We start from the raw sequence: 27,761 nt of genomic DNA, 5'->3' as shown, positions 1-27,761 counted from the left end.
CACCCTTTCCGCCACGCCCGCCGCCTCCGCCACCACCGCCTTGCCCACCACCCTTTCCGCCATCGCCACCTGTACCACCTCCTCCAGCGATGATGCGATGACTACATTCCTCCACCGACTCGGACATTTTGCGACTGTATAATTTAGAGATTTTAAAACAAATATTTTGTAGATAGTTCTTATGGAGCTATAAATCAATTTCAATTTTCTCCAGGCATGGTGATGAAAACTTGAAACAAGTTTTAACGACAGAAGTGGATTTTGTGCTCTAATTTGGGACTTTTATTTTTTGGCATTTGGCTCATCAAACGATCAAAATGATCACGCATCATGCGGCAACACCTCTCTTTTTTTTATCCGCTTCATCTTTAAATTACAAACATTTGAACGATTTTATTGGCATCTCTAACATTGAGATTCTTGGGTTTTTTATTCAAAATGATTTTGGTGTTGTGTCAACTAACGTGTGAAGGGCCCCCGAAGGGTATCTTAGGGTACTATCAATTCTATCGATTCATGTACAATGCATTGCTCTCTCTCGCTCTTTCTGCTTAATAAATACGATTATAATTTAAGGCACTATTTAAAGCACTACAAATACAATTCTAGTCCAATCAAATCAATTCCTTAAGCGCAAAGGGTCTACACGCCTCTCCCTTCTCTTTTTTGCGCGGGGATCTACATAACAAAACAACTCTGAACAAAATATCTCTCATGTAAGTAAATCCTATATGTACAAGCTAAAAATTTGATGCGCATGTGGGATCGTGTGGGGAGTCAACCATTGCTGCTCCCCAACCCATTGTGATATCTGATTTATGTTTGACTAGCTCGCCTCGCGCCTGGCGCCTGGCGCCTGCCTGATGCCCATGCTGGGATCATAGAAGTAGATGCTGGGCGACCAGGGTCTCTTGGCTCCGACCAACATCTCCGGATGGCTGGTATGTACCACCGTTTTGCAGTTGCCCACGGGCAGATCATCGCCTGGAAAGTCCTGGCCTATTGCCTGGGCCCGCAGCACAATCTGATGTCCCTTTGTGACGTCCACACATCCCACCACAGCTGCCTCGTGTCGGTAGCTGTAAAGGCGACTCCTTAAATTTCCATCCACGTAAATCTGCATAGAGGAAAGCCCAAATTAGATACGATTTTTGTTGTGTGAAATAGTAAGGCATTGTCTCACCTCGTATCCGGCAATGCCGGCACAGTCCTGCACATCCCATTTGATGTAGAGAGCGGTGCAGCCCAAACTGGAGACAGCGCTGATGGTCACGGGGAAGCCTGCTCCCAGCGCATTGCCCAAGCAATTTGCCCTTACATCCTACAAAATATTGTTTGAAATATATTTTGTACTCAAAAATCAATCATTTGTTGCTGCTTACCTTGGCCTTTGCCTTTTTGTTGTCCAGCACATGGTCCATGACCTCCAAGTCCACAATCATAGAGTCGATAAAGTATTTCTAAAATAAATTGTAAGCATCAATGGAAACATCTAGTGGCGGGTTTTTCTCCCTCACTTACCATTTCACAAGCTGGATCGCACATGGCCGCACGCAGAGTCTTGGACACGGTTCTGCATTCTCTTTCGGACTTGAGGGCACGACAATGACAGCACTGGCAGTGCCCTGCTCCTTTTGGGTCTTCATATGATCTGGCTGCCACCTCTGAGCTCTGACACGACTGAGATGGTGCCAGCTTATCACAGGCACCACAGTCCACCAGGGCCTGGCGCAGCAGCTTCTCGCACAGCTGGCGTGCCTCTGGACTTAGTGGTCCATCGGGCAGGAGATTGCCCAAATCCGTGGCACAGAGCTCCTGCTTGCTATCGATCTTCTTGGCTTTATCCACAGAGGTGCACGATTCCTGCTTGCTTTCGATCTTCTTGCCTTTATCCACAGAGGTGCTGGATTCCGTCTGTTTGTAATTCTCCACCGTCACACAGACCTCTGTCTTCATGGCACTGGGCACTTGACTGGGTGCTGGCGTAATCGTTGGGCAGGGCTCAATCTTTGAGCTTTGATACTGTGGAGGGCAATATTCGTCGGAATTGCCTTTGTCTAGTTTGGCCAAAGTTTTATCTTGAGAGGCACAGGGAACCACTTTATCCGGCTCCACTTTGATATTCGAAGGCACTTTGGGTGCCACTTTATCCGGCACCACTTTGATATTCGAAGGCATCACTTTAGCCTCCTTGGGCGGGGTTTGGGGTTCCGCCATTTTGTCACATGAATCGCCATCGAATTTATTGCGATCGTAACTGCGGCAGGGCTCTACAACTTGATGCAAGATCTCCACACACATGTCACACTCTTCAGGACTGGGTTCCCTCACTAGCTTTGTCATCTGTTCGAGGAGATGGCGTTGGCTATTCGGGTCCAGGAACTCGTCATCGTTGCCGCATCCCTGACCTTCCACATCCTTGAATATGGTTGATTCCGCAGAAGGCAGCCACCGGGCACAGGCATCTTCTCTATCCGAATCCGAGTCCTCTTCGAGTGCATAGATCTCCACCTCTGGCAGCTGTTTGGTTTCCTGTTTCATGAAGCACTTGCGCACGGCATCGTCCAGCGTCTCGAAGCACTCAATGCGGCGCCGTTCCTTTGTGCCTTTGACATTCTCGTCGACTGGCTGGGGGTCGCACTGCTGCTGGATGGCGCAGCACTCCTCGAAGGTAGGCTTTTGTGTCTTTATTTCGTCCTGCGGGGCGACGGCACGCTCCTCCTCCATGCGCAGCATGAGGGCCAGCTCCCGAAACAGATTCTGTATCATGGCCGGACGATCCTCGTTGCAGTCACAGTCAGCGGCATCGCTCAGCTGCTGCACCATGTCCATGATGCGCTCCTTGCGGCTTTCCACCACCACCTCCTTGCAGGGGGCATCCGTGTACTCGGTGTAGGCCGATGTGTCCGGCGAGCGAAAGTAGCCGGACTCGCTCTGCTTGTCCAATGATGGTTCGTAGCAGCTCTTCATCTCCATGGATTGGGCGTCGTTGCTGCTCTTTATCTCCATGCATTGGGCGTCGCTGCGGCTCTTCATCTGAATGGATGGCTCGTAACAGCTCCACAGTGCCGCCTCCTCATTGTCCTGGCCGCAAACGCCGATGCACGTTCCAGATGTGTCGATCCTGGAGTGCTTGCAGTCAATCTGTGACAAACCACAGACGCCGCACGGACACACAGCCGTCGTGTTAGGCGCACCTTGGGCCTTGCTGTAGCAGCTGGTGATGATCGGCAGCGATGATGAAGCATCAGCGTAGGACAATCTGCGGCTGCTCTTCGACTTGACAGACTTGACGTTGGAGTTGAACGAGGCGCAGTCGCGAAACACGTCCTGATCCTCCAGGAACACCTGCTTGGAGCTCTGCGGCGCGTGGCGGGACTGTTGCTTCGATTGGCTCTTCATTTTGCCCTTGGACCGGCACCGGGAGGTGCACGTGCACGTGGACTTGTCGCACTTGATGGACAGTGGCTTGGCGGGTGCTGCACCGCGCACAGAGCTGCCAATGGACTGCATGGGATCGTGGGGCGGTGGACACACCTCACAAATGTTGCAATGATCGGAATTCTCCCGCATGAGCTCATCCCCGTACTGGACGTGGCCCTCTTCTCGTGGACCCTTCTCGAAGCGGTTGTTGTAGATCGATTTCTGGTCCGAGGAGCACAAACAGGTGATCTTGTTGACGACGGAGCGCGATCGAGAGGTGCCCGAGGTCTGATCATCACACCCAAACGCCGGTGGTAATCCTTGTGTGCCGGAGGTCGTGTAGCTGTTCTCTTGGTTGCTCACGTCTGAACCTTCGGCCTCCAAATTGCCCGAAGTTCCAACCAGAGGCAGCACGCTGGTTTGGGTGCCACAAGTTGCTTCAATGACCCGCGTGTCCATGTGGAATGCCATGGCATTTGTGGAGCTGGGATCTGCATGGCAATGATTCGAAACTGCCTTGGATATACACGAATTAAAGAGCGCCTTCGATGAGGTGGGATCAGCAAAGCCACGGGATGAACAAGGATTTGTGTCGACCTTCGATGGGTAAGTATCTGCAAAGGCTTTGGATGCACAAGCATCTGGCAGAGACTTCAATGAACAGGGATCTGCAATGGACTTTGATGCACAAGGATCTGGCAGAGACTTCGATGAACAGGGATCTGCAATGGACTTTGATGCACAAGGATCTGGCAAAGACTTCAATGAACAGGGATCTGGCAGAGACTTCAATGAGCAAGGATCTGCAAAGGCTTTGGATGCACAAGCATCTGGCAGAGACTTCAATGAACAGGGATCTGCAATGAACTTTGGTGCACAAGGATCTGGCAGAGACTTCGATGAGCAAGGATCTAAAATGGTCTTCGATGGGCAGGCACCTGCAAAAGTATTCGAAGTGCATATGGCATCATTGCTAGAATCCGTTTTGGTGCCACAAATCATGATATTACTGACTTCCTTGGTTGTTGCAGACTCAGCCAGTGCTGTCGAGGAGCACATACCAATGGTGCTGGTGACAGGACAAGCACTATTCGCGCATGTATCCGCTCTATCAACCCACGTAGTGAAGCTCTTGAAGCCCTTGGATGAACCCTTCGACAGGCATAAGTCGATGGTGCTCGTAATGGGACAAGCACTGGTTGCCGTTGAACAAGGATTCCCGTGTAGTGCCAGTGTCGTGGCCTTGGATTCTGAGTTCTGAGTGAAGCAAGTGGTGGCCGCACTCTGGTACGAGGTATCCTCCTCGTTGTTCGCTGCCCACGGACAGCCGCAGCTGTTCTCCGCACTCGACACGGCTATATGCTGGGCATTCGGATTCGGTGTCCAGGGCGGCAAATCGCTCTGATGCTGGCCGCCACAGAGGCAATCGTGGCAGGTCATGGGTCGCGGATCACAGGCAAACGGCGGCCTGTTGTCCATCTCTGATCTGGGCAAATAATTATGCAGACTGCAGCCACATGCCGCATGCCGCGTGGATTGAACTGTGCTCTGGCAGGGCGTGTGGTAGAACTCCGATGTTGTGGCACTCGAATTGCATGGACATGGCCCGCGATTGCTGTTTGGATTGCTTGCCGTAGTGTAGATCGTTTCGTTACCATCCTGTTGATTATCGCATGGCATGAGCTGTGTGGGATGCAGCATTTGGGTCTGTGATGTCCGCTCCTGCGTGAGCTTGTCCCGCTGCCGTTTGTATTGATCGTTCACGTAGGAGGACTCCGTCTGCGAGTCCTGGCTGCTGTGGTTACCCTCTGATTGGTTGTCCTGGGCATCTTTAAACTGTGGTTTCTTGTGGTCGCGCAGATACGAGGTCTCCGTCTGGGATGGCCTGTGATAGCCTGTCCCTGCTCCTCCTGCTGGGCAGCTCAGGCTCACTGGCGACTGCTGTCTGTGCTTCTGTAGGTACGATTGGTCGGTCTGGATATCCTGGGGGCGGGAGCGGTTGTTGTTGCAGGTGTTGTTGCGGCATCGGCACTCGTCCTGCAAGTACGTCAGAGCTGGGTAATCTGCGGACGAGACAGGAGAAAGAAAAAAGAGACCGGTTAGATTTTTCTATTGGATTGTTTGGCGAACACTTTATTCTTCTTTTAGCGCAGCATTGGAGAGGCGTTTGGTGTGCGGATAGGGTGTGAGTAGTTCCTTGATTTCCGCCAGCTGCACCTCGCGTCCCCGGATCATCTCCGGCTCCGACCACATCTCGCAGTGGTACAGCTCGAGGAACTTTGCCTCCGCCTTCTCCCGGCACGGACACAAGTCAAACGAGGAGGTCGTGCTGCAGGTCTCCCTGTCCGCGAAGCTGGTGAAGATGGTGCCGCGCGTGATGCAGCGACACACCTTCACCTGTGTGTGCTCGACATTTTCGTCGAAGTTGCGCGGCTTCCAGGCACACTGGCAGCACCCGCAGTGGCCCGGACAGAACACATTCCCCTCATCGTCCACAATGGGGCTGGGATCGTAGCGGCACGGCGAGCAATTGGAGAACTCCTTGTGCTGCGGCCGTGCCAGATAGTAACGCTTCCCCGCCGGCAGCTCAGGCGCCGGCTCTGGCTGCGGCGCCTCAGTCTTTGGCGCTGGTTCGGGTGGCGGCGGCGGCGCTGGTGTCAAGGTTTCGATGGATGCTGTCTCCGAAATGTCTTCAGTTTCCGATTCTGGCCTCACAGACGACTCCGACTCCGTCTCGTACTCCTGCAGCAAAGGGGGGAATGGTTCTGGCGGTGGCACAACCACTGGCGCTGGCGGTGCGGGCGCTTCTTTGGGTGGTTCCGGCTCTGGCACTGGCATGGGACACGGTTTCGCGCAGGGTATGGCTGTTATCGAGATGACCTCCCGCGAGTCCTGCTCGAACCAGCAGGTGTGTGTCTTGCAGCGGCACTGGGTGACCACGCGGGATGTGGTGTCGCCACAGCTGCCCACGTAGGAGAGATCCGGATCGAAGGCGCAGAACTGTTCGCTGTCTGTGTGGCATGTGCTGCACGAGTCGCACGTCATGTACCGTTCGCTGACAATTCTGTCTGCGGCAGCACTGGGCTCGCAGGCGTAGAACTTCTCGCCTGCGGATTTACCTGTGCCATGTCTCGTCGGACTGGGGGCTCTGCTGCCACAAATGGAGGCCTGCATCTGGTGCTGCTGCTGCCCCTGGCACTTGGAGGTCAATTGTCTGGTGCGCGGATCGAATTGCAGGGGCATGTGCACGGTCACCGGTTGGCCAGTGATGCGTCCGCTTGCGCCCGGTCGCTGGTCATCGTTGACCGCCAGGGCGGTGGTTATCTCCAGGGTGAAGCCGATGGGCCGATTCGGAGGCGACATCTCATCCAGGCTGTTCAACATCATTTGGATGTTTGTGGCGGTCCGTTCCAGGGCACAGCGCATGGCGTCCGAGTCGTGGCCCACGCCCCGCTCCCGCTCCCGGCGGCTCTCACAGTCCTCGCTGAAGCTCTGGCAGTCGAAGAAGGCATCCTGCTCTGTGCCGCCCGAAACAAAGTGTCGCATGAACATCTGTCGTATGGGACCAGCGCCCAGCCTGGCCCTGGCCACGATTCGCTCCAACTGATCCTCATCCATGGCGCACGAACGGTTCGAACTGATTATTCCAAACAAAATTTCCAGACTTACATGAAAATTTTATTGTGTATTGTATTTATGGTGTTGCCTACTCAACGAAAACTAAAAGAATGACCCAAAAACTAAACTGAATGACAGTTTGAAGCAACTAACTCCGACACGATTGCTTTGTTTGTCGCTAAATTATGCTAGGAATAAAACATTTATCGTTAGGTAGGAGCCCCTTTTGTATAATCAATCGATCGATAGCCTATCAATACATTTTCCACTACAAACATTCAGCCTTCTCTTGGCTCCTCCTGGCACCAGCGAACTTTACGTACGCAGGAGCAGGACCTCCGCTTCTTGGTGTTGCACCTGTCGCCAGCATCGTCGGGAAGGCCGGCGCCACATTGACGACGACAATCACTGATCGTCACCACAGGCCTGGGCTGGAAGATGTTCACCTTCACTTGACCGCTCTCTGGATTCAGTTCGATGGGGAGCTTGAGTTTCACGGGATCGCCGCGTAGTCTGCACCGGCGATACTTGGGGCAGAGGCACGACTGCGCCGAGTCGAGGGTCACAGATACCTCCAGCGTGGCTGGATAGTAGTGCACCTCGGGTGGGGCAGGATTACGTACAGTGGGTGCCACGGGCGACCCATAGCAACCGAGCAGGTTCTGTGTGGCGTGAAGGGCACGCTCCAGAACGGCACGCATGTGCGAAGGATCCTCCTGATGGGCGACCACCTTGCAAACATCCCCACCAGAGGTAACCTTATCGTCCCCCTCCGTATCGCTGTGGCAGTCGTAGAAGCATTCGTGAACCTCTCCCTGGCTGCTCTTACAGGGACAATTCATCGTGGTACAATTATTCATCGTGAAGGAATGAAAAGCAAAGCGAAAATTTGGAATTTTATCAACTGTGTGTTCTGCTCTCAATGGGAAAATTAACTTCAACAAAGCTGGACTACAAATGAAGCTTTAGTCTAGGCAAAACTGATCGTTAAGGGAAAACAAGTGAGTGGAAATCGTTTATTTATTGCGACATTTGTGGGAACAGCGACTGAAATGGCGCACTGATCACTTCAACGGTTTCATTTCTTGCCACCGAGCGTCGTAGAATCTGAACAGAATCTCTGTGGCCTTGAGGGCACATTCTAGGACCTCCCGCTTGTCGATGGGCCCAGCATAGCGAGTGAATGGCTGATGTACCACCTCATAGGCATAACCCACGACATACTCCTCTGTCTCGCTTTCACTGGTCTGGCAATCGTAGAACTCATCCATAATTATAAATAATGTTTTGGGGTAAATAAATTTGGAATTTCAAAGCAAAGAGAGTAACTAGAATCGAATCTGTTGTAATCTGTAATACGAAAGAAAGCACTGGGCCAGCTCCCACCCCACAACGAATCCGGATCCCAGCTCTTTAATTTCGATTTTTATATTGAATGACTTTGTATCAACATCTCAAGCCAACACCCATTAACTCGAATAAATTATTTGGTCGGCCAATATGTGCTAAGGGATTCGGTTTCTTTGCTGCCTCTTCCTGATGTTCAGCCTGTTCTGATCTTTCCTGATATTCCTCAGCCTGTTCCGCCCATTCCTGATTTTCCTCAGCCTGTTCCACCCATTCCTGATCTTCCTCAGCCTGTTCCTCCATTTCCTGATTCTCCTCAGCCTGTTCCGCCCATTCCTGATTTTCCTCAGCCTGTTCCACCCATTCCTGATCTTCCTCAGCCTGTTCCTCCGTTTCCTGATTCTCCTCAGCCTGTTCCGCACTTTTCTGACTTTCAGCATTTGCTTGATTTTCAGCCAGTTCCTCCATTTCCTGATCTTCCTCGGTCTGTTCCGCCCTTTCCTGATTTTCAGCATTTGCTAGAGCTTCCAACATTTCTGCCCTTTTCTGCCTGCTCCACCTAAGTTCCTTTTTGGAGTGGAACATCACCAAACGTTCGTTGATGCGCTGCTCGATCTTGTTTAGCGTAAATGAAGCCTTTGGGTGGAGCAGCTTAGCCAAGTCACGCACACCTCCCTTGGCACTGACAAATACCTTCATGCTCTCCAAGGGCTCGGGCTCCCGCGTCCAGTACAGGTCCTGCACCCGTTCAATGTTTTCGCGAAAGGACTCGCTGCTCTCCCACTCATGCAGCAGGCGGGCCCTGAACCCTGGCACATCCTGCACCTCCGACTGCAGCAGCTTCACAAATCTGCGTGTACGGTCCGGCAACAGCAGCAGACGCTGCTCCACGTCCACAAGTTCACATTGAATGTCACACTCCGAGGTCTCGGGCGCGGCCTGCACCTCCTGAGCGCAAGTGGACAGCGACTCCGTTTGGACAATGGACACGCAGCACGCTTTAGCAAGTGGCAATTCCACACAACTCGCGTGCTGTGAACGCAGGGACAGGAGCGATGTGTCCGAATGGAGGGTGTAAATGGAGGACATCGAGTGGAAACTGTTGTTGGAGAGATTCCGCTGCAGGGCACGGCGGCGCACTCGTCCGCGATAGATGCGACTGCAGATGTACCGCTTGAGGCTCTTCCGCTTGCGTCGCTTTGAATTGAGTTTCTCTTTCGGCTCCATCTCTGGATGGAGTTCTCTTGTGCCCTCATCGACGTCGAAGAAAGATTCCAGGGTGGTAGGAACCTCGCCAAGAGTCTCCATGGAAGCAGGAACCTCGCCAAAAGTCTCCATGGAAGCAGGAGGCTCACTGGGAGCTTCCATGGAAGCAGGAAGCTCGCTGGGAGCTACGATGGAAGCAGGAAGCTCGCTGAGAGTCTCCATGCACACAGGCGGCTCGCTGGAAGCTTCCATGGAAGCAGGAAGCTCGCTGGGAGCTACGATGGAAGCAGGAAGCTCGCTGAGAGTCTCCATGCACACAGGCGGCTCGCTGGAAGCTTCCATGGAAGCTGGCATCTCGCTGATCTGCCCGCTGATGTCCCTCTTCTCTTCAGTCTTGCTCTCACTCGAATTGACACCGTGCAAGCGTCGATATCTGCGTAGTGCTGCCTGAACTTTGGCAGACCTGCGTTGTGGTTTCGGCAACACTTGAACAGCAGCTCCACCCTCACCACGCACATCTCCTCCTTCTCCTTCTGCTCCTCCTGCTACTTCACCACCTTCATCTCCACGTGCATGGAGCGACTCATCAGAGTGGCAGGACTGGTACATGGTACTCACCTCGGACGGATTCTTGGAAGCGAGTATGTGGTCCGCCAGCTGCTTTACGTTGCATGCCAGCACCTGGAATTCCCTGTTTGAACTAAAGTCTGTCGCGCTGTTCCGTTGCTAGAGGTCAGAAAAAGGGAAATTACATTTTATGAGCCTCATTCTTGTGTCCTGTTACCCACCTCGCGCAGGGCACAGCCCAGTCCCAGGCTTGCGGTCTGCAAGTCCTTGATCTCCTCTCGTTTGACCCGCTTGGCCGGACTGTCGTAGAGCTCGTGGGCGAGGCTAAAGCCCTCCGGGATGACTCCAATTTCGCGCTCCATGCGCTGGCACAGCTCGTCCTTGGTGCGCAGCTCATCCTCCAGGCAGCGGGCGCGCTCTTCGGACTCCTTCAATTGCGACTCCATCTGCCGGATCTTGTTCTCCAGCGTGCCGACCTCCTCCTTCAGCTCCCCATTGGTGACTTCGATGTGCATGAAGCTCTTGCGGAGATCGTACATTTGGCTGCGCAGTCCCTCGGCCTCCTGCTTGAGCGCCTCCTCGGTGCTCGCCTGCAGCTTCTTGGCGAAACTGAGGTCATCGATCAGCGCCTGGCAGCGTCGCTTCTCGCTCTCCAGCGCCACGGCCATCTGCTGCTCCGCCTCCAGTTGCTCCTGGGCCTTGTGGCTCTCCACTTGGCTGCGCAGCACGCGATTGTCCTCGAGGAGATCGCGATGCTCTTTGGTCAGCCGCATCAGGCAGGTCTTCAGGCCCACTTCGGTCTCCTCCAGCTGCTGGATCTTCTCGGCAGCCGCACGCGAGTCCTCGCGCAGGCAATCCTGCAGCTGGCCAATCTTTTGCTTGAGGGACACCTCCTTGGCCAGATACGCCTCCTCGCGCTCCTTGTACTCCTGCTCCTGCTCGGCCCAGTGCGAGTCGGCCGACTCCATGGCCTCGTAGTGGCGCGAATTGAGGTCCTTTAGCTGGCTGCGCAGCACCTTGACCTCCTCCCGCAGAAAGATGACCTCCCGGGCGTCACAACTGTGGCGTGGACTCTCTCCTTGGCTGATTGTGTCCTCGGTGCCATCACACTGTCCGGAGTAGAGGCGGGAAGTATCGTTGATGGACATGTCGTTGCCCATTTTGGCCAAGGCCAGCAGGCGACAGATCAACAGCAGGGGCAGAGATCGCCGCAGCGCCTCCAACTGCCGCTTCGTTCGCTGACGCTCCTCGTGCAGATGCTCCAACTGCGTCTCGGCGGCAGCCAAGTCCTCCCTCAGAATCAGGCACTCGGCCCTGCAGTCCTTGTACTTGGCACTCAATGCGTCCTTGCTGAACTCTAGCTCGACGTTCCGCTGCCGCGTGATCTCCAGCTCCACCTCGTTGCGCTGCAGGTGCAACCGCGTGTCGTTCTCCGCCTCCTCGAACTCGCACTTGGCCTCCTCCAACAGGGCGTTCTCCTCGATCAGCTGTCGCACCCGATCGCTCAGCTCTCGCGCCTCCTTCTCCAGCAGCACCTCTCGCTGCAGTCGCTGTGACAGATGCTGCGCCTGCGTCTCCCCGGCACTCTCGTAGACCAGAATCTTGCGCTCCAGCTGGTCCAGGCGCTCCTGGTAGTACTGCAGATGCGGGTGCTGGTAGACTGCGGAGGATGTGGACAGATCGCACTCTACAAAGACGCCGCTTTCGCTGAGGCTGCTGCTCTGCCAGGCGGCTGCGGCGGCGGCACTCGAAGATCGCTTGCTGGGCGTTGGTGGGGCACTGGGCGGGGCGCAACAGTTGCTGTACGGCTGAACGGTGGCAACGATGCGATTGTGGCTCTGTGTATGCCGCAGACGCTGATCTGCTTTCGTCTGTAAAGTAACGAAAATTTATGTACAATTTTGTGAGTATTTTGCGTAACAAATTGAAGTGTATAAATAATTGTAGAAATATATGAGGGCATATCCCTGGTGCTTGTCAGTTCAAGAACTGACACAATGGCCGGCGCTTGCTACACACCTGTTCGCCCGATGGCATCATGGCATCCAAATCCAATTGCTGGACGCATTGCAGCAACTGTTGCAGGCAGCGCTTGTCCCGATCCTCCAAGTGCTGTGCGGACTCCTCCAGCAGATTCTGCAACCGCTGACAGTGACCCTCGCAGGTGCTGTCCATCTGTGCAATAACCATAAAATATTGGTATGAATTAGATTAGTTCTTGTGTCTAACAGTCTAACAGTTTATTTGCTCAAATTAGCATCAAAATTGAATGCTTCGCTACACACACAGACACAGCCACAGCCACAGACACACTCTGCTCCCCTCTGTAACATTTTTGCCAATTTCACTTTGCTTCACTTTATAAATAATTACTTTTGGGTTGTTGCAATTAAGCGAATGAATTAGATTTTCAAGCTGAACGACTTTACAGCTAGCTGGCTGCGCCTCGAACTGAAAGACGACTGAAAACTGCTTGGCGCGTTCGGCTCTAAAAATCAAAAAGGTATCAAAACCAAAGCAACGAAACGGAGGGGAATCGGATGGGAGGATATAGACTTGTGCTGTACCCTGTACTAGAATGGGTGTGGATGATGTATCTTATTTGGTGGATTTTCCCTTTGATTTGTTCATTTATTTTTGTAGTAAATAATCTCGAATTTTACACCTGCTTCGTGGTTAACAGATCTTATAACAGTTTTATGAACATATTTTGGTTCTAATTTGTGTCTTTATGTTCTGCTTACTCATTTCTGTAATTAATTTGTAAGCAAATATACAACAAATACATTTATTTGTATACCTTCTTGCTCCCTATATCTCCCCCATCATACCCTTACAACCCACATTTACTGGGCACATTTGGCTTTAAGGCGTGGGTCACACAAAGGCTTAGCCCCTATATGAGTAATAGACACAAAATACAAACAAAAGTCGAATGCAAATCGTAGATGGTGTCCCCACTTAGGGTCTCTCGCCACTGCCACCTTATAAGTAAGCAAAACATTTTAAGCACTTGTTACTGTTTTTGGTTAAAACAACTCTTAGGATGAAGTAACCCTCTTTGGATATGCAGAGGCATTGGCATCAACCATAGTTGGACAGAGTCTGTGACTGTGTCTGTGTGTGTTCAATCATTCAATCAATGGTTAAGTCACACTAACAATTGGAAAGTTTAACCGCAAATACTCGTACTCCCAGCAATTGGCTGAATATTTTATAATACGAAAATAATGAGATTGCCATTAACTGGACTACACTGCGCACTGCTGCTCCACTAATACAATTTTCAAATTGGTTGGAAAACCAAGAGAAAAGATTGCTTGGCTGATTGTTAATCGAAGACAACAATTTCCGCGCTGGAACTCGCACTGGCGTTCGCGGGCTCTCTGCCAGCTGCCAAAACAAAACTGGCGCCATTGTTCCACACGAAGACCAAAAAGCTGGCCAAAAGCTGATCTCCATCTCCGCTCAATCCGCAACGAAGCTCGGCCGTCTGTCTAGCTCTCTGCCTCGCAGTTCATTCATAAAACCAAGCAAAACACACTCAGAGTCGGCCGCTCGTTGAGTGGTTTCCGCAGACCCACAAAACTGGATTTTGAGCGTTTCTGTTTGCACCTACGGATCTTGTGGCTGTATTACCTTATCGCTATCATCCTCTAGTTCGAGTATGCGAAACTCGAGGAGTTCGTTCTGTTCGCGCAGCTCGTTGGACTCGTCGCTGATGTGCATTTGCTGCTCTTCGAGCTCCTTGATGCGGTGCATCAGCTCATTGATATGCGTGTGGCTGATGGCTGCCTTCTCGGCGCTCTCCAGCTCCTGTTTCATCAGCTGCACTTCTGTTTGCAGACGTTCGTTCTCCTTGTGATACATTTCCGCTTCCTTCTGCAGTTTGTCCAGATCCTGCAGCTGTAAGAATGGAAACGAGGGTGGAAATGAGTTCCGTCTGCCAGGGGTTCGATTGCACTTACAGTCTGCCAGATGACACCGCTGTCGGAGCCACTTGAAGGCGGCTGTGGACTAATCGAAGGCGGTGCCGATGAGAGTGCCGAGTCCGTATCCGAGTTGTTGTTGTCCTGAGTGTCAGAAAAAGTAAGCAGAGTTCAATGGGGTCGTTCATGGAATCACTCACCTTTGTCTTGGCTGCTGCATGGCCATTTAGCAGCGTTGTCATCCATGTGGTGGCTCCAATCTGCTGCTGCTGCTGCTGCTGCTGCTGCTGCTCCTCCTTCTGGCTGTTGCTGCTCTTCAGTGTTGTGCGCATCTCGAGCGTTGATTTATGCGCATTTTTCGTATTGTTGATTAGCTCAATGTTCTTGAGTTGTGTTATCTGTGTGTGTGTGTGTGTGTAAAATGCCAGAAAGAAAAGAAAAACGAATGAGAAAATGTCGTGCCTTAGTTTCATTCCCTTCATTAGGTTTCTCCCTGCCCTGCCATGCCCCAGAATGGCAATTAACCACAAAAGAATTTGTTCTGCTCTGTTCTGTCTGTCCGTCTTTAATGTCCAAACTCTCTGTGCTTTTACGCTGGGGTCTTCAAATCGAATGAATGTCTTTCTGTGGCTTGCGGCTAGAATAGAACCCGCTTTTGTGGCTCGGCCCCACACATGTGTGTGTGTGCAGAGTGTGTGTGGAGGGGCCAACACTTAACAGTTATGACTTGATTTCTTGCCACACAAAAGCAGAGCATTGCTAAAAAAAAAGAGCCAAATCATCACAAGCGACTGATAGAGAGACAGAAAGACAGTCAGACAGACAGGTTACTTTTGATTTGAACAATGAGCCGTGGTTCCAGAGGCTCGCTTCAGGTTCAATGACATTTCCCCCTCGCTTTTTGTTAAGATCAAAGAGTCAAAGAGTTGTTGTATTTTATTTTATGACTTGTATTGTTATCAAAAGCTTTTGGGCCCAAGGATTGCCAGGTCGTGCCTCCTAAAACCCTCACGAATTCCAACGCACATTTAAACATTTAAACAATTGAAATGTTTATATACATATGCAGGTATCTCCGTGTGTCTTCTCCCATCACGAATTTTCATGGTCACGAAGCCTCGTTTCCCTTTAGCTGATTGTCAGCTAATTAGCCCACTTAAATACCACTCAAAAACTCCAAACTCGATAATCCACGAATCCCACAACTTCCCCCAGCCACTGCCACAGCCACACAACTTTAAATCACTTTCCAATCAAGCAACGCCCTGTTATAAGTCTTACTTTCATGTCAATTTGAATTTTTTATATAACATCCATAATATAATGGTGCGGTTGTCTATGTTGTTGTTGCTGTTGTTATTTATTATACGCATAATGCTGCATTATGCTAATTTCTGTGTGTGGCAGCGGCTCATTGAACATGTGTACGGGCCACGCTTGCTGCAGAGAAATCATTAATCAGTTGTGAAACGAGGTAGGGTTCAGCCCAAAAACAAACCTCAGACTTTGCTCGAATGAGTAGTACATAAATGTATTTAAAGAGCACAACCCAAGCGGTGCAATGACCAATCGAGTCTCTGCCTCACTGGGTCCCTGACTCCCCATAAAAGTGGTGCCCACCCAGCTTACAATTGCGATCATAAGAATAGCAGCGAAAAAGGGTCTTATGTTTGTACCTTAGCAGTCTTGTCATTTAATTTGTGTAACAAATAAGGCAAAATATTGTCATTACCGACCGACCGAGGGGCACTGCCGCATGAATCATATTTCCATCGAAATTTGATGATTTTTATAATGAATATTTCTCGTGCATCTGCTTTAGATTTTCATACTAAGAACTAACTCAAGAACCCTCCAGTTGTTGAATCTTTTCACACCTATTATCATGACCGCAATTGTATAAGCACATATCTCGTATACGATCGTATAATTTCCCAACACAGCCCCAGAGCTACGCATATGAATACTGAACTGAACTGAACTGAACCAGCGGCCCAGGGCACAGGAGGCCCAAAATGGAGTTTGGCGTTGGTGTCGCATGCCTGCACGTCTTCACCATCGTCGCCGTCGCATTCGCCTGTTGATTGGAAATTATCATCGGTTTGATGTCTGAGAGAGCCAGAGTATAGATAGCCTGGGAGACCACTCTGTCGGCGACTGTTGGCTAACAGTTATGGTAATTTCTTGAATCGATTCCAAAAGAACTCTTTTTTTTTGCGTAACGGACACTGACGAAGTTAACGAACTTCTCGATCAACGTGCTCTGGAGATTAAGCAATTTTTGTAGCAGCCAGTTTGAGCTCCACTCCCCCATTAACGTGCTGGGTATGGGGATTATTTTGATGGCTCTATTGATGGTACAATCCGCACAACTCGCATATTCAGATTGCGCTAAATGCAGCGCCAGACGTTGCGAGACGGCCAAAGATGCGCCGCTGCCATCAGGTAAATTTCAAACACTGGATGGATGGATGGATGGATTGTTTGTTTGTAGATCTGTCGACAAACTCTCAACCTGCTGAGCCATATACAACAACTAGATGTATATGTATATACAAGCATCTCAAATGTATGCATAAGGTTTATGTGTTTATGTTTTGCCGTCGGGTTTGTCTGCCTGGCTGTCTGTCTGTTTGCACAAGCCGCGGGCCAAGTGATTGTGATTGTGATTGTGTGAAATGATTTTCCTTTCTGTACGGACAGGTTTCACTTCGATCTCTAGTGACTGCGAACGGCGACGACTGCAACTCTCAGAGCGACTGCAGTTTTTAGGCAGCAAACGTCGCGACGACGACGTCAACGTTCCGGGTTCGACTCCCCGGTCCGGTGCACGATTACGTGTCAAGCGGCAGTACAATCTGTAGACCGGGCACCAGCAGCAATCCAGCCATCAAAAGGCATCGCGACGCGATGCTTTATATATGTAGATGTACAGAAAATTTCCTCGTATTTGCATTTGGCATTGTAATTCAGGTTTTCAGTCTGCACAAAAGACATTGCCTTTGATTTGATCTTGCGAAAGCGAAAGTTTATATGCCGCTAATGAATTATATTGTATATCGAAAGACACTACTTCCCAACGGTTTGGCCCCACCCCAGTGCCGCAATCCCCGGGGTGGTCTTCGGGGGGTTCTGCAGCCAAGCGTTACACTCCACAGCGTTCGGGGGGATACGATAATTGAACTAATGAATGGATTTGAGCGGACTCCGTTGACATGTGGCGTGTTCCCCTCTCCCAAAAAACATATGCATTATGCTCGTTAATTTGTATCGATATCGCACAACGAACCCCGAGGATTAATCTTCGGGCAGGCAACCATGGAAGATAGTCGTCGAGGCCTTTCCCTTTCGATCTGCGATACCACCAAAGACAGACAGACGATTATTCATCCGTTTGTTGTTGCCTATAGAAAATTTCGACAAATTTCATTTACTGTGCGTTACAGAACTGTAAGGCCATAAAAAATGAATAACTTTCTGCGCAAATTCTTTTAAATATAATGGCTTTGAGCACCCAAAACATAGCACCCCGTCTGACATTATAAATTTCTATAATTCATTGCCACAAATCATGTTTGCCCATCACTTTCATTGCAATTCAAAGCTCATTCCGCATGTACGACTCGTTGTATGAGCAATAATTGTGGAATTGCTTGTGGTTTTCTCGGAATAAAATTGTTTAAACTATACATAAAAAAAAGGTTTATGTAGACTTTGACTTAGACCCTTGTCCAAGGGGTGTTCGTTCATACCTTGACATCTCGGCGGTTGTAGTAGTAATCCATTGTGTCAGGTGTACAAATATTTATGCATTATTTAAACAATTAACTAAACAGTTTGTCAAGTTTCAAAGTAGTTTTCACCGTGGCAATTTCACTGAAAACACATCAAAATTTATAGACACATTCAAGCAAAAAAACGATATACAATTTGCATATGGTTCACATTTCCACAAAATTTCTCACACACCCCTTTTTTGTTTCCTTTCATGAGTGGTGGGGTCTTTTTTTATCTTTTGGTTTTTTTTTAGGTTTTTTGTGCTTTGCTGCTGTGATTACTTTGCATATTGGAAACGTCCGGCGTCTACGAGTATGTCTTGTTTTAGCAACATCATCATCATCATTATCATCATTTTGGTCGCTTCGCTTTTACTGTCGTTTGGACATGGCGATGCCATGGGGATGGATGATGGGGAAGAGGAGGATGACTACATTTTTGCAGCCAACATAGACACATATCGTATTTAAAATAGCGTTAACATTTTAAAAGCTTTTCACTGACCCCAATTGGTGGTGTGCACACCACAGCACTCCCCAGAGCAGAGTCACAAGAGTCACAGCCACCACTCAGCCACTCCACCACTCAACACACACTTTCCTTAAAGACTCTCTTCTGTGTATATTTATTGATGCCGCCCGTCCATTTCTTGTTGCCAAGATGACATCGTTTTCCCGATTGCCGCTGCACTTTTGCTTTATGCAAATTATGGATAGTTTTAGAAAACTGAAGAAACTTGCACGCTGCCAGACCCAGACATCTGAGCTTGGATTAAAGAGTGATCTGTCTGCGGAAAGGCAAAGCCCAAAACATCACCAAAAGTCATGGCTGAATGATCCCTCAAGATGGTAGATATGGATGGGAGGGTGGAGGCAATACTGTTGCCATAACAGATTCTCGATTACTTTTGGCCCAATCGATAGAAACAATTACTAGCGGTACTGGCCGCTGCGATTAATGAACTGTAAAATTGAATTCGATCACTGGAACGGAACGGAGCGGAGCAGCAGCACAACGGATATATCGGTGGAATGGTTGAACACGGTCGAAGGGGGACGGACGGACGGGACCGTGTGAAAGGCAATTAATTTTGATTGTTTTAATAGTTGTTTTTTGGCATATTTTTCTAATCTTTTTAGTGCAAATTCGGTGAAATTATGGGTTCGTGTGTGCGTTGAACAATACAAAAGAGAAAGACAAGACACACACAAGAAAGGCTGTAAAATAGGTTTTCTGACGATCGTTGTTGTTGCCCCATTCGATTCCAAAAGGCAGTAACAACAAATGAAACCGATTGTTTGTTGTGGTTTTCGATGGTGAGTATTGTACAAAAGCATTTTTCTTTTCTTTAGTATTTGAAGTTGTTGTTTTTGTTGTTGTTGTGTCTGTGGTTCCTTCATTTTTGGCATAGTTACACACAGACAATGCACTTTGATGCTTTGGTTTACTTTTCATTAGCGCCTCTTCATAAGGTGCTCTGCCAAATGAACAGCCAATTTCACCTAATTATGCCACTCGTTGAACCCTGTGCGCACTCCGGCCCGAGCATTTCTTTTCATTTGATTTGTTAATTCACAATTATTTTTTTCGTTCCCAGCATACACTTGACACCGACTTTGCCGCGAATTGGAAGTGGAATTGTGATGCTACGAATAGAGGGAATACCGCGTTGCGCACCTGCGACGCCTGCGTACTCTGAAAATCAACTGACGGACGGGGCTATCGACGGACGCTATCTGTTGGGCCATTCATGCGAGCCAGAGCCCGAGCCCCAGAGCTGAGCCTCGCACTCGCACTGCGGTAGAGTCCAGGGTGTCGTTTACAGAAGGTGAGGCGATTCTCTCTCTCTCTCTGTCTCTGTATCTTTAGACATGCGCTGCCTGGAGCTCTGGTGCTGCCTCTAGAGTCTAGACTTAAAGAGTACAGAGTGCAAGGGTGCCTTAGGTTAGAAGAGGGTAAATATATGACACACTGACAGATAAAACTCTGCTACACAAATTGTGAGAGCACGCTTCTAGCCAGCCCCACCTGGTTTTTCTACACCCTTTGCACTGGCTTTGACTGCGACAAACGGCTGCGTCTGCGCGCTCTCTTCTCACTCTCCCCATAAGGTGAGAGAAAGTGAGTGTGAGTGCGAGTGTGACGACGTGCAAAAAAAACGAAAAACCGGCTTGCTTAGGCCTGTGTGCTCTCTCTCTCTCTTTCTCACTCCTCTCTCTATGTCTCTTTTTTGTCCGTTTGGTGTCTGCGTTGCCTGCGATCCACTTGCAACACTTGCGCTGCTGCTGGTGCGGCGCGGCGGCTGCAATTGCTGCTGCAGTTGCTCACGTTTCAGCAGAGCAGGTTTTTCCGCTGCTGCTGCTGTGTCTGTTGCTCTGTCTCCTTTCTGTCGAAGCGATTGTTGTCTTTGCCATTCTCATAACTAACGCAAAATTATATCATAGATCATGCCAATAGTGCATAACCGCAGCAGACGACGACAGGACAGGAGAGATACAGATGCAGATCCCGAGACAGATACAGAGCCACAGATGGAGATGGAGAAACGCCGCCAGAAAAACAGGTAACAAGAAGGAGAGAAAACAGGCAGAGACCGAAGACATAGATACTCTGAAGGATATATTATTTTACTGTATTGATAATCGTTTAGCAATCGATAATTATCGATAAAGATGTTGCAACGATTACTTTTAAAAACAATGGGGCTCTGCAGAAGTAATTGTTCTTTCGACTGTTGAAGTTAGAGAAAAAATTGACAGCACATCAGTTCTTTCTTGACAGAAAATAAAACTACACAGAGTAGATTCTGCACTCTCAGAATACACATCACATAATTAAAGATCTTTCCAAGTATTCCACCATTATTGTAATACTCTCCAAAAAGGGTATATGTACATATGTACAACAAATCTACAGCTACAACTGTAGCTACAGAGAGATACATATCTGCAAGAGAGCTCTTAACATTTAACCCAAGTCTCGAAAATGCTGGCGGCACAAGTTCAAGTGCTGCCGCACAGCCCCCGAATCCGAATCAGAGTCAGAGTCCCACTCCAACCCCAATCCCCTTCCCACCCCACCACAGACAACGACGACGACGACTTACCTCAGGTGTAACTTGAGCCTGGTGTATGGGATTTGGTGCTGTAGTACGAGTATCTGTATCTGGTTCGTTTTTAGCTTTTGCTGCTTTTGATATTGTTGAAGTTGTTGAAGTTGTAGTTGGGATCGTTGTAGGTTTCTTTGGCTTTTGGCTCGTTTCGTTCGTTTTGTGTTTCATCGTCGCTGACATTTTGGCTTCATTCGAGGGCCTTTTCTTAGGGCCCGGTGGGCCCTGCAATGTCAACAAATCCTTCTTCAGTTGTCCTATATTACGTTCTTTGGTTTTGATTTCCTCTAGCTGAAAGCAAAATAAATTAATTAGCAAACCCCTTTAGATGCAGATACTCTTGTGTATGTATTTTTGTATGTATAGAAATGTATATGAAGTTCCAATGTGAAATATGAAAAGTTGCCCGAACCGCTTCTCTCGAATGTTGTGGTTGTGTCTCTTCTACTCGTGTGTGTACGCACAACTTACCAAACGTGTTATTTCAATTTTGGCTGATTTTTGTATCTGAGTCAATCGGTTTTCATATGCATTCTTCAATTGCCGCATATCGGCAGCCTTGAGTCTATCAGCCTGCCCAATAATCTGCAAGAAATTGTCATATCATACATATCTGCGTTCCACTAATCAATGGAGCCCCCCCGCCGCACGACAGCCACCGCAGGGGGGGGAGTCAAAAGCAAGCCAATCCATGCTGTTAGTTTGCACTTTGCGATTAGGTTGCGCACATCCATTAACCAAACGAGACACAGAAACACACATACACATCGGAAATAACTGGAAAAATTGGTGATCTTGGGTATAACCGAAGCTTTGCATACCCTTGGGAAAGTTGAGAGAAATATTGGATGCTATATCGGAGGGTTTGCTAGAGGTAATTTGTTCGTAAATATCAAGTAAGGAAAACGGCAGATGGGCACTGCTGTACGTTGCGGGAAAATAGCCGAAGGAAAGGAGATTAGGTTGAGTTTCAAACTCACAGAAACAGTTTTAATCTGTATCCAATAATGCCTATGGTCATAACTAACCAATTTTATACAAGAGAACTTCAAAAATTAAACCCTTATTTTAATGGATACGCCTCTAAAACCCTCTTTCAACCCTTTGCACAGGGTATCCCGCAAACTTTAGGTACTCTGCTACGCAGAACAATATTTGCTTATCGTCCTCCTGCTGATAGAGACAGCGCATTAAGGAAATTGCCATATTGAAATTGGTGTGGTCTATAAAAACAAAGGTGGCACCGTGTGAGGGCAAACAGTGTGCATTGCAATGTCCATCCAGTGGCTGAAGAACCTCCTGCTCCTTGCATGGGTATGCCAATCGGTTGGCTGCACAAGTGAGAGCCGTATACCGTTGAACCTCAAGATGAATTCGAACTTGATGCTGGAGGTGAGCAAGATCTTGTGCAGGGCTCGCATTAAGGTGCTGTTTGTCTACTTCGAGAACGAGACGTCGCATCAGCACACCGGACAGATACTGCGGGAGGTAACCAAGTGCGATATATCCTACATATCATTGAGGTAGGCTTCAATATACAGAGTGTAGACCAAAGTGCAAACGTGGCTCATGTCTCGTGTCTGCTGATGCTGTTGACAGGAACCAATTGCATCCGCTGGAGGCCGTCAAGGATGATGGCATTCTGATGTACATGGTAATGATCATCACGAACATCTCACAGCCTCTGGAACTGTCACTCATTCGCAAGAAGTCGGCGGCCAAGCACTTGTCTCATGTCTTTCTACTGGTGCGGGATGCGGATACCGTGTCGGATGCCTGGATGAGGGCCAGCTTTCGACAGTTCTGGAAGATTTGGCTCCTAAATATCGTCATCGTCTACTGGCGCAACGAACGCCTGCATGCCTATCGCTATAATCCCTTTACCGACAACTATTTAATCACCGTATCCCACGAGACGAATCGGCTGCCGACTGTCGGTGAACTCTTTCCCAAGACCATACCGAATATGCAGCGCAAGCCGCTGCGGATGTGCATCTACAAGGACGATGTTAGGGCCATATTCCGGTCGAAGGGCTTGATTGTTGGAACGGATGGCCTGATGGCCACCTACGTGGCCGAGCGTTTAAATGCCACAATGATGGTCACGCGCCCGCACTCCTACAACTACAATCTCAGCTCGGACATTTGCTTCCTGGAGGTGGCCAAGGAGTATGTCGATGTGGCCCTAAATATTCGATTCCTTGCACCCAGAACCTTCCAGAAGCTGGCGGAGAACACTGTGGCCCACACTCGAGACGATCTGTGTGTGATTGTGCCCAAGGCAAAGACTGCGCCCATCTTCTGGAACATTTTCCGTTCGTTCAGCTGCTTGGTGTGGGCCCTCATCCTTGGCTCTGTGCTGCTGGCGAATGTCTTTTGCTATTTGGTCCATCGACTGCCGCATGGCGGAGTGGCTGGAGTGCCCATGCAGCTGTTTGCTGGTGCTCTGACCATGCCGTTGACTAACATTCCCGGGAGCCACTCTCTGCGGCAATTCCTCATATTTTGGCTGTTCTTTGGAATGCTCATATGCAGCGCCTTCAGGGGAAATCTCACCAGCATGATGGTCTTTCAGCCGAGTCTTCCGGATATTGACGATTTGGGTGCCTTGGCTGCGTCCTCCTATCCCATTATGATACGACCGCGACACATCAAGCACATTGAACACTTTCTGACGTTGGGCCACAAGCACGAGGCCAAGATACGGGAGCAGATGATGCAAGTGACGGATGGAATGCTCAACACACGGATAGAGGATAACGATCGGAGGTTTGCGTATCTGGAGAAGTTTCACATTGCCCGCTTTCAGGTGAACAATCGCCAGCACATGGTGCTGGGTCGTCCCGTGTTCCACCTGATGGACAGCTGTCTGGTGCCCTTCCATGCCGTCTATATTGTGCCCTATGGATCCCCGTATTTGGGCTTTCTGAACAGCCTCATCCGTAGCTCGCACGAGTTTGGGTTCGAGCGTTATTGGGATCGCATTATGAACACGGCGTTCATTCAGTCGGGCGCCAAGGTGGTGCATCGTAGGCACAACAGCAACGATGATCCGGTCGTGCTGAAACTAGAGCACTTTCACGCCGTATTCTCGCTGTGGTTCATCGGCATGGGGCTGGCGTGTGCGGCATTCATCTGGGAGCTGTTAACCCACAACTACAACTGGGCCATAACCAAGCGGCAGCGCTAACGTAGCAGCAGCAGCAGCAGCAGCAGCAGCAGCAACAACAGAGGAGAAGCAACAACGATGCATGCAACAAGAACATGGGGTGACAGATTTGGTGCTCTGTGTGATGGCCACTTACCTGGGACTTTTCCTCCTTAGTTTTGTTTGCTTCCTTTAGCACGGCAATTTCGTTTGTCAGTCTTTGGATTTCATAGTTGACGAGGCCATCGGCCGTCGTCACGTGTGTGCTGGTGCTGGCATTGTTGGCCTCGTGGGCCAATTCGTTGGGTTTCTTTGAACCATTACACTTTTTGGTTACGTCCAGCGTGTGCTGAAGTTTCTTAACATCGTTCTTCCATTTGCGGCTATCGGCATCGTTTTGGGCCCTAGAAAAGCGCAGAAAAATTATAATCCGATAAGCGATAAGCATCGATAATTCATCGATAACTCACCTTAGGGCACGCACTGCTCCTCGCTCTGTGATCAGGCTGGACTTGAGCTCGTTCACCTCCAAACGTAGCTGCTCCGTGAGTGCATTTAACTTTTGTATGGTATCCAGATTCTCCTGCAGCTTGCGCTTTATCCGCTGCGGCGGTGCTGCTTTCACATTGGTTGTGGTTACTCCTCCAATGATCACCGGTGGACGCTCTGTCTTCGCGGGTTTGATGCCTGCACTTGGTACTTTTGCAGCCTCAAAAGTATTTGTATCCTTGGCGCGCAATTTGCCGCGACACTGCAAGTGGATACCCTCGATACGGGTGCGCTTCTCCTGATTGACTGTATCCCCAACGGATGTCAGGGATGTGCTTAGCTTCTTCTTGCGCTTCAATTTATTTTTGCCGACGACCAGCGTCTGCCAGTCTTCCTGGAAGCTCGCTGTGGCCCTGCCTTGGGGCTCTGTTCCACTACGCACTCCTCCAGCCCCAGCATTGTGGGGTCTCAGGATCTGTGGTGCGGTTAATCTCTTCTCATTGAATCCTTTGCTAGAGGTCGTTTTTGTTTGGTTTTCAGCCATTTTAATGTATCTTTCGTATACAGAAAATGTAGCCGTCGTTTGTTTTTTTGTTTTTTAAATTAGTTTTTCTATAAGTGCTGCATATGCGGTGTGTGGTCCGACCCTGCCGAAAGTCTTTGCTATATTTACTTCACCTGGTCATTGATAGATTCGCCTGAATCTCATTCAGGGTTTATCTGGAAATAGAATCAGAATATTTACAACCATTAGCACAGAAACACAGAGGGTTCCCCTTCGCAAAGGGTTCGTTCGGTTCGCTGGGGTGCAATATTCTTGCCGTGACTCTGCACTTCGTTGGCTTCTGTTTAGCCATTAACTTCTAAGCTCTTTTCGTTCTTCGTTTGCCTCATTCGTTTTGTGTGCGGCATGCAACTAATCAACAAGTTTACCCGCCCCTCTTTATTGATTTCCATGGCAGCAGAGCTTTTCCTTCAGTTTTGTGGGAGAGCCAGAGGCCACACATGAATGAAATGAAAATGAAACATCCATTGTAATGGGGCGACTAGTTTATGATGTGAATTGTTTTTGTGGGTGTGGGTGGGGAGTTTACTAAATAAACTACTCCCAAATGGTATATCCAACTGACGTCATGTGGCGCGCCCAAATACACATGTTTTTTTTAGGAAACCCAAGAGAGCTCTTTACACGCAATAAAAATGTACATATTTCATGGTAGCTTCACTCCCCCCCACACACCTGCTCCACACTGCAGAAGCCTACTATTAGCAACTAGAGCAAAAATTCTTTGCATTGTTCAAACATCCGTTCGAAAGATTATAACAAAAGCATCTATATGTATATAGAATTACTATAAAACAGAGGAGATACGAGCGGCACATGAGGCCCTCAGTTCATTTGGATGATCATCTTTATCAAGGCCACCGATCTTTCTATATATATCAACATATATATAGAAAAATGTGTGTCTGTGCACTTGGCAACTTTCCTGAGATTTATTGGAATTTGATTTGTTTTTCCAAAACCAATTCGAAACGCCATAAATTCGGGATAAGTGGTTAAAGTTTTTTAGCGGGGGAAATGGAACTATATGGAACGCTCATGTTGCATTTAATTAAATTAAAAATTGTTGCCATAAAGTCCAGCGTGTTAATAAAGTGTTTTTGGGGTCGACACACGCCATGGTGACATCACACGGGCTTCGCCTTGCCTTGCCTTGGTCTCTGGTGTTCGCCCACACCACAGAGACAAGACCAACCAGAGACGAAAGATGAAAGTTTTTGCTCTTTAAGTATGTATAATTTCAGACATTTTTCAATCTAATGACACATGTTGCCAAACGATGGATGAGTCGTGCCGTATGTACGTACAGTCTCCGTCCGTCAAATCTATATCTACATGTATGAATAGTTCTTTCATGGGGTGGCACCCCCAGGCACCCCATTTGCTGATTCACTGAAGATCACGTATACGCACCATTAACATTCAAATCCTTGCGCAAACGTAGACCAAAGTTTGGCATTTGCCTCGGCGTAATTAACATGAACGAATTTACTGTTTACCAGCTTCACTCACTCCACCCTCCACAAGTTTTCTGTGTTTTGTAATAGTTTATTTACTTCTGCTTCCGCGGCAATTGTTTGTTTAGAACTAGTGGCGTTCTTTCGTGCAGTGTAATTTCTCGAATTTCGCAATGACGTCAATACGTTAATTTTTCCGCGCCGCACAGAACAAGTCGAATTTCGTTGGTATGTGGAGCAGTGTTCCTTAGCATTGAATTGTTATTACAATCAAATTTCTTGTGTGTTTCTTTCGTTTTCCTTCACCGAAATTCGTTTAACAGGAAGCTCTTTGTATTACACTTAATAATGGGTAAGAGTTGTGTCGAAAATTAAGCTAATCGTTATGTTAAATTATTTAAATCAATTTAAATTAAAATGAAATGTTCTATTCTAATTTAAATTTCGTTTTGCTGGGCGAATATAGCCAGAGATCTTTCGTTTCGGCCGGACACCGTTTGACTGACTCGGCGGGCGAAGCTTTCGCAAGCTTTCCCATATTTGCTTCCATTTCCATTTAATTAAAGAAAGCTTTGGCATTTATTGATGCAGTTTGTTTTGCGTTCGTGTGGGTTTGGGGGTGGCAAAGCTTTGCATGATTGTGCGTGCACAAAAGAACTTCTGACCCAACTGTAGTTAGGGGGAGGGAGGAAGGCGGCAGCACAAAAGCAAGCAGCCGTTGGAAGCCGGAAGAGGCAATTTATTGAAAGCAGCGTGCATCTTCATATTCATAACAAAAACAAACTGCGCCTATACATATGTATGTATTAATAACCTCAAATGAATATTGAAATATGTATGTATCTATAAATGCAAGCATCGTCTGGCGGCCCCCAACAGCTGAAACTTCACACTTGTATTTATGTAAATTTGACAATGCCCCATAACGACACGATGAATGATGGACACAATTAGAACACACTCGGATTCCAGTCTGTCAACAGCACAAAGGGGGGAATAAACTTGGAACTAGGTTGAACTCTTATCATCTTATAAGTAGTTTCAATAAACTTTACTTACTCTGAATTAGCATTTGTGTTGGCTGTGTAGAGTCCCTGTGCCAGCGTTTCGTAATCACTTGGCGAGT

At 48.7% G+C, this 27,761-nt stretch overlaps 4 protein-coding genes across 14 annotated transcripts; 1 reads left to right on the top strand and 3 right to left on the bottom strand.

Moving 5' to 3' along the window:
* Nucleotides 1-392: 392 nt before the first annotated feature.
* LOC117899487 lies at nt 393-7,160 on the bottom strand. 11 transcript variants are annotated; one of them, XM_034809527.1, is made up of 6 exons: nt 6,543-7,160; nt 2,138-5,486; nt 1,522-2,104; nt 1,383-1,460; nt 1,184-1,321; nt 393-1,117 (listed from the first exon to the last, which is right to left on the bottom strand). In XM_034809527.1, the coding sequence occupies exons 1-6, from the start codon at nt 7,039-7,041 to the stop codon at nt 827-829; spliced, it is 4,938 nt and encodes a 1,645-aa protein (XP_034665418.1). In that variant the 5' UTR covers nt 7,042-7,160; the 3' UTR covers nt 393-826. The 11 variants fall into 11 exon arrangements, with proteins under 11 accessions (XP_034665418.1, XP_034665422.1, XP_034665417.1 ...); XM_034809531.1 differs by having other exon boundaries at nt 1,522-2,130; nt 2,200-5,486; XM_034809526.1 differs by having other exon boundaries at nt 1,522-3,000; nt 3,034-5,486.
* Nucleotides 7,161-7,246: 86 nt separating this feature from the next.
* On the bottom strand, nt 7,247-7,985 carry LOC117899497. Its single transcript, XM_034809546.1, has one exon. The coding sequence runs from the start codon at nt 7,899-7,901 to the stop codon at nt 7,320-7,322; it is 582 nt and encodes a 193-aa protein (XP_034665437.1). The 5' UTR covers nt 7,902-7,985; the 3' UTR covers nt 7,247-7,319.
* A 468-nt stretch (nt 7,986-8,453) lies between these two features.
* On the bottom strand, nt 8,454-26,905 carry LOC117899501 (intracellular protein transport protein USO1). The gene is made up of 11 exons (XM_034809550.1): nt 26,592-26,905; nt 24,595-25,333; nt 24,282-24,528; nt 21,448-21,561; nt 20,974-21,267; nt 14,291-14,488; nt 14,130-14,234; nt 13,801-14,067; nt 12,181-12,336; nt 10,383-12,032; nt 8,454-10,320 (listed from the first exon to the last, which is right to left on the bottom strand). Exons 2-11 carry the CDS (start codon nt 25,155-25,157, stop codon nt 8,488-8,490), a joined length of 5,427 nt encoding a protein of 1,808 aa, XP_034665441.1. The 5' UTR covers nt 25,158-25,333; nt 26,592-26,905; the 3' UTR covers nt 8,454-8,487.
* Nucleotides 22,249-24,334, top strand: LOC117899500. The gene is made up of 2 exons (XM_034809549.1): nt 22,249-22,499; nt 22,576-24,334. The coding sequence occupies exons 1-2, from the start codon at nt 22,249-22,251 to the stop codon at nt 24,164-24,166; spliced, it is 1,842 nt and encodes a 613-aa protein (XP_034665440.1). The 3' UTR covers nt 24,167-24,334.
* Nucleotides 26,906-27,761: the final 856 nt, after the last annotated feature.

This window comes from Drosophila subobscura, chromosome O (genome assembly GCF_008121235.1).
Source record: "Drosophila subobscura isolate 14011-0131.10 chromosome O, UCBerk_Dsub_1.0, whole genome shotgun sequence".
In the NCBI taxonomy this organism is placed as follows: domain Eukaryota; kingdom Metazoa; phylum Arthropoda; class Insecta; order Diptera; family Drosophilidae; genus Drosophila; species Drosophila subobscura.
This window is presented reverse-complemented; position numbering and strand designations above follow the sequence as displayed.

What these genes read in the sequence shown, in the direction of transcription:
- LOC117899487 (XM_034809525.1), bottom strand. Translation starts at nt 7,041, where the DNA reads ATGGATGAGGATCAGTTGGAGCGAATCGTGGCCAGGGCCAGGCTGGGC. An exon ending in GCGATCCAGCTTGTGAAATG is followed by an intron (nt 1,461 to 1,521) that starts GTAAGTGAGGGA and finishes AATTTATTTTAG; the next exon opens with AAATACTTTATCGACTCTAT. An exon ending in CCGGCATTGCCGGATACGAG is followed by an intron (nt 1,118 to 1,183) that starts GTGAGACAATGC and finishes TCCTCTATGCAG; the next exon opens with ATTTACGTGGATGGAAATTT.
- LOC117899497 (XM_034809546.1), bottom strand. Translation starts at nt 7,901, where the DNA reads ATGAATAATTGTACCACGATGAATTGTCCCTGTAAGAGCAGCCAGGGA.
- LOC117899500 (XM_034809549.1), top strand. Translation starts at nt 22,249, where the DNA reads ATGTCCATCCAGTGGCTGAAGAACCTCCTGCTCCTTGCATGGGTATGC. An exon ending in ATATCCTACATATCATTGAG is followed by an intron (nt 22,500 to 22,575) that starts GTAGGCTTCAAT and finishes TGCTGTTGACAG; the next exon opens with GAACCAATTGCATCCGCTGG.
- LOC117899501 (XM_034809550.1), bottom strand. Translation starts at nt 25,157, where the DNA reads ATGGCTGAAAACCAAACAAAAACGACCTCTAGCAAAGGATTCAATGAG. An exon ending in GGAGCAGTGCGTGCCCTAAG is followed by an intron (nt 24,529 to 24,594) that starts GTGAGTTATCGA and finishes GCGCTTTTCTAG; the next exon opens with GGCCCAAAACGATGCCGATA. An exon ending in TAGAGGATGATAGCGATAAG is followed by an intron (nt 12,337 to 13,800) that starts GTAATACAGCCA and finishes GTTATTGCACAG; the next exon opens with ATGGACAGCACCTGCGAGGG.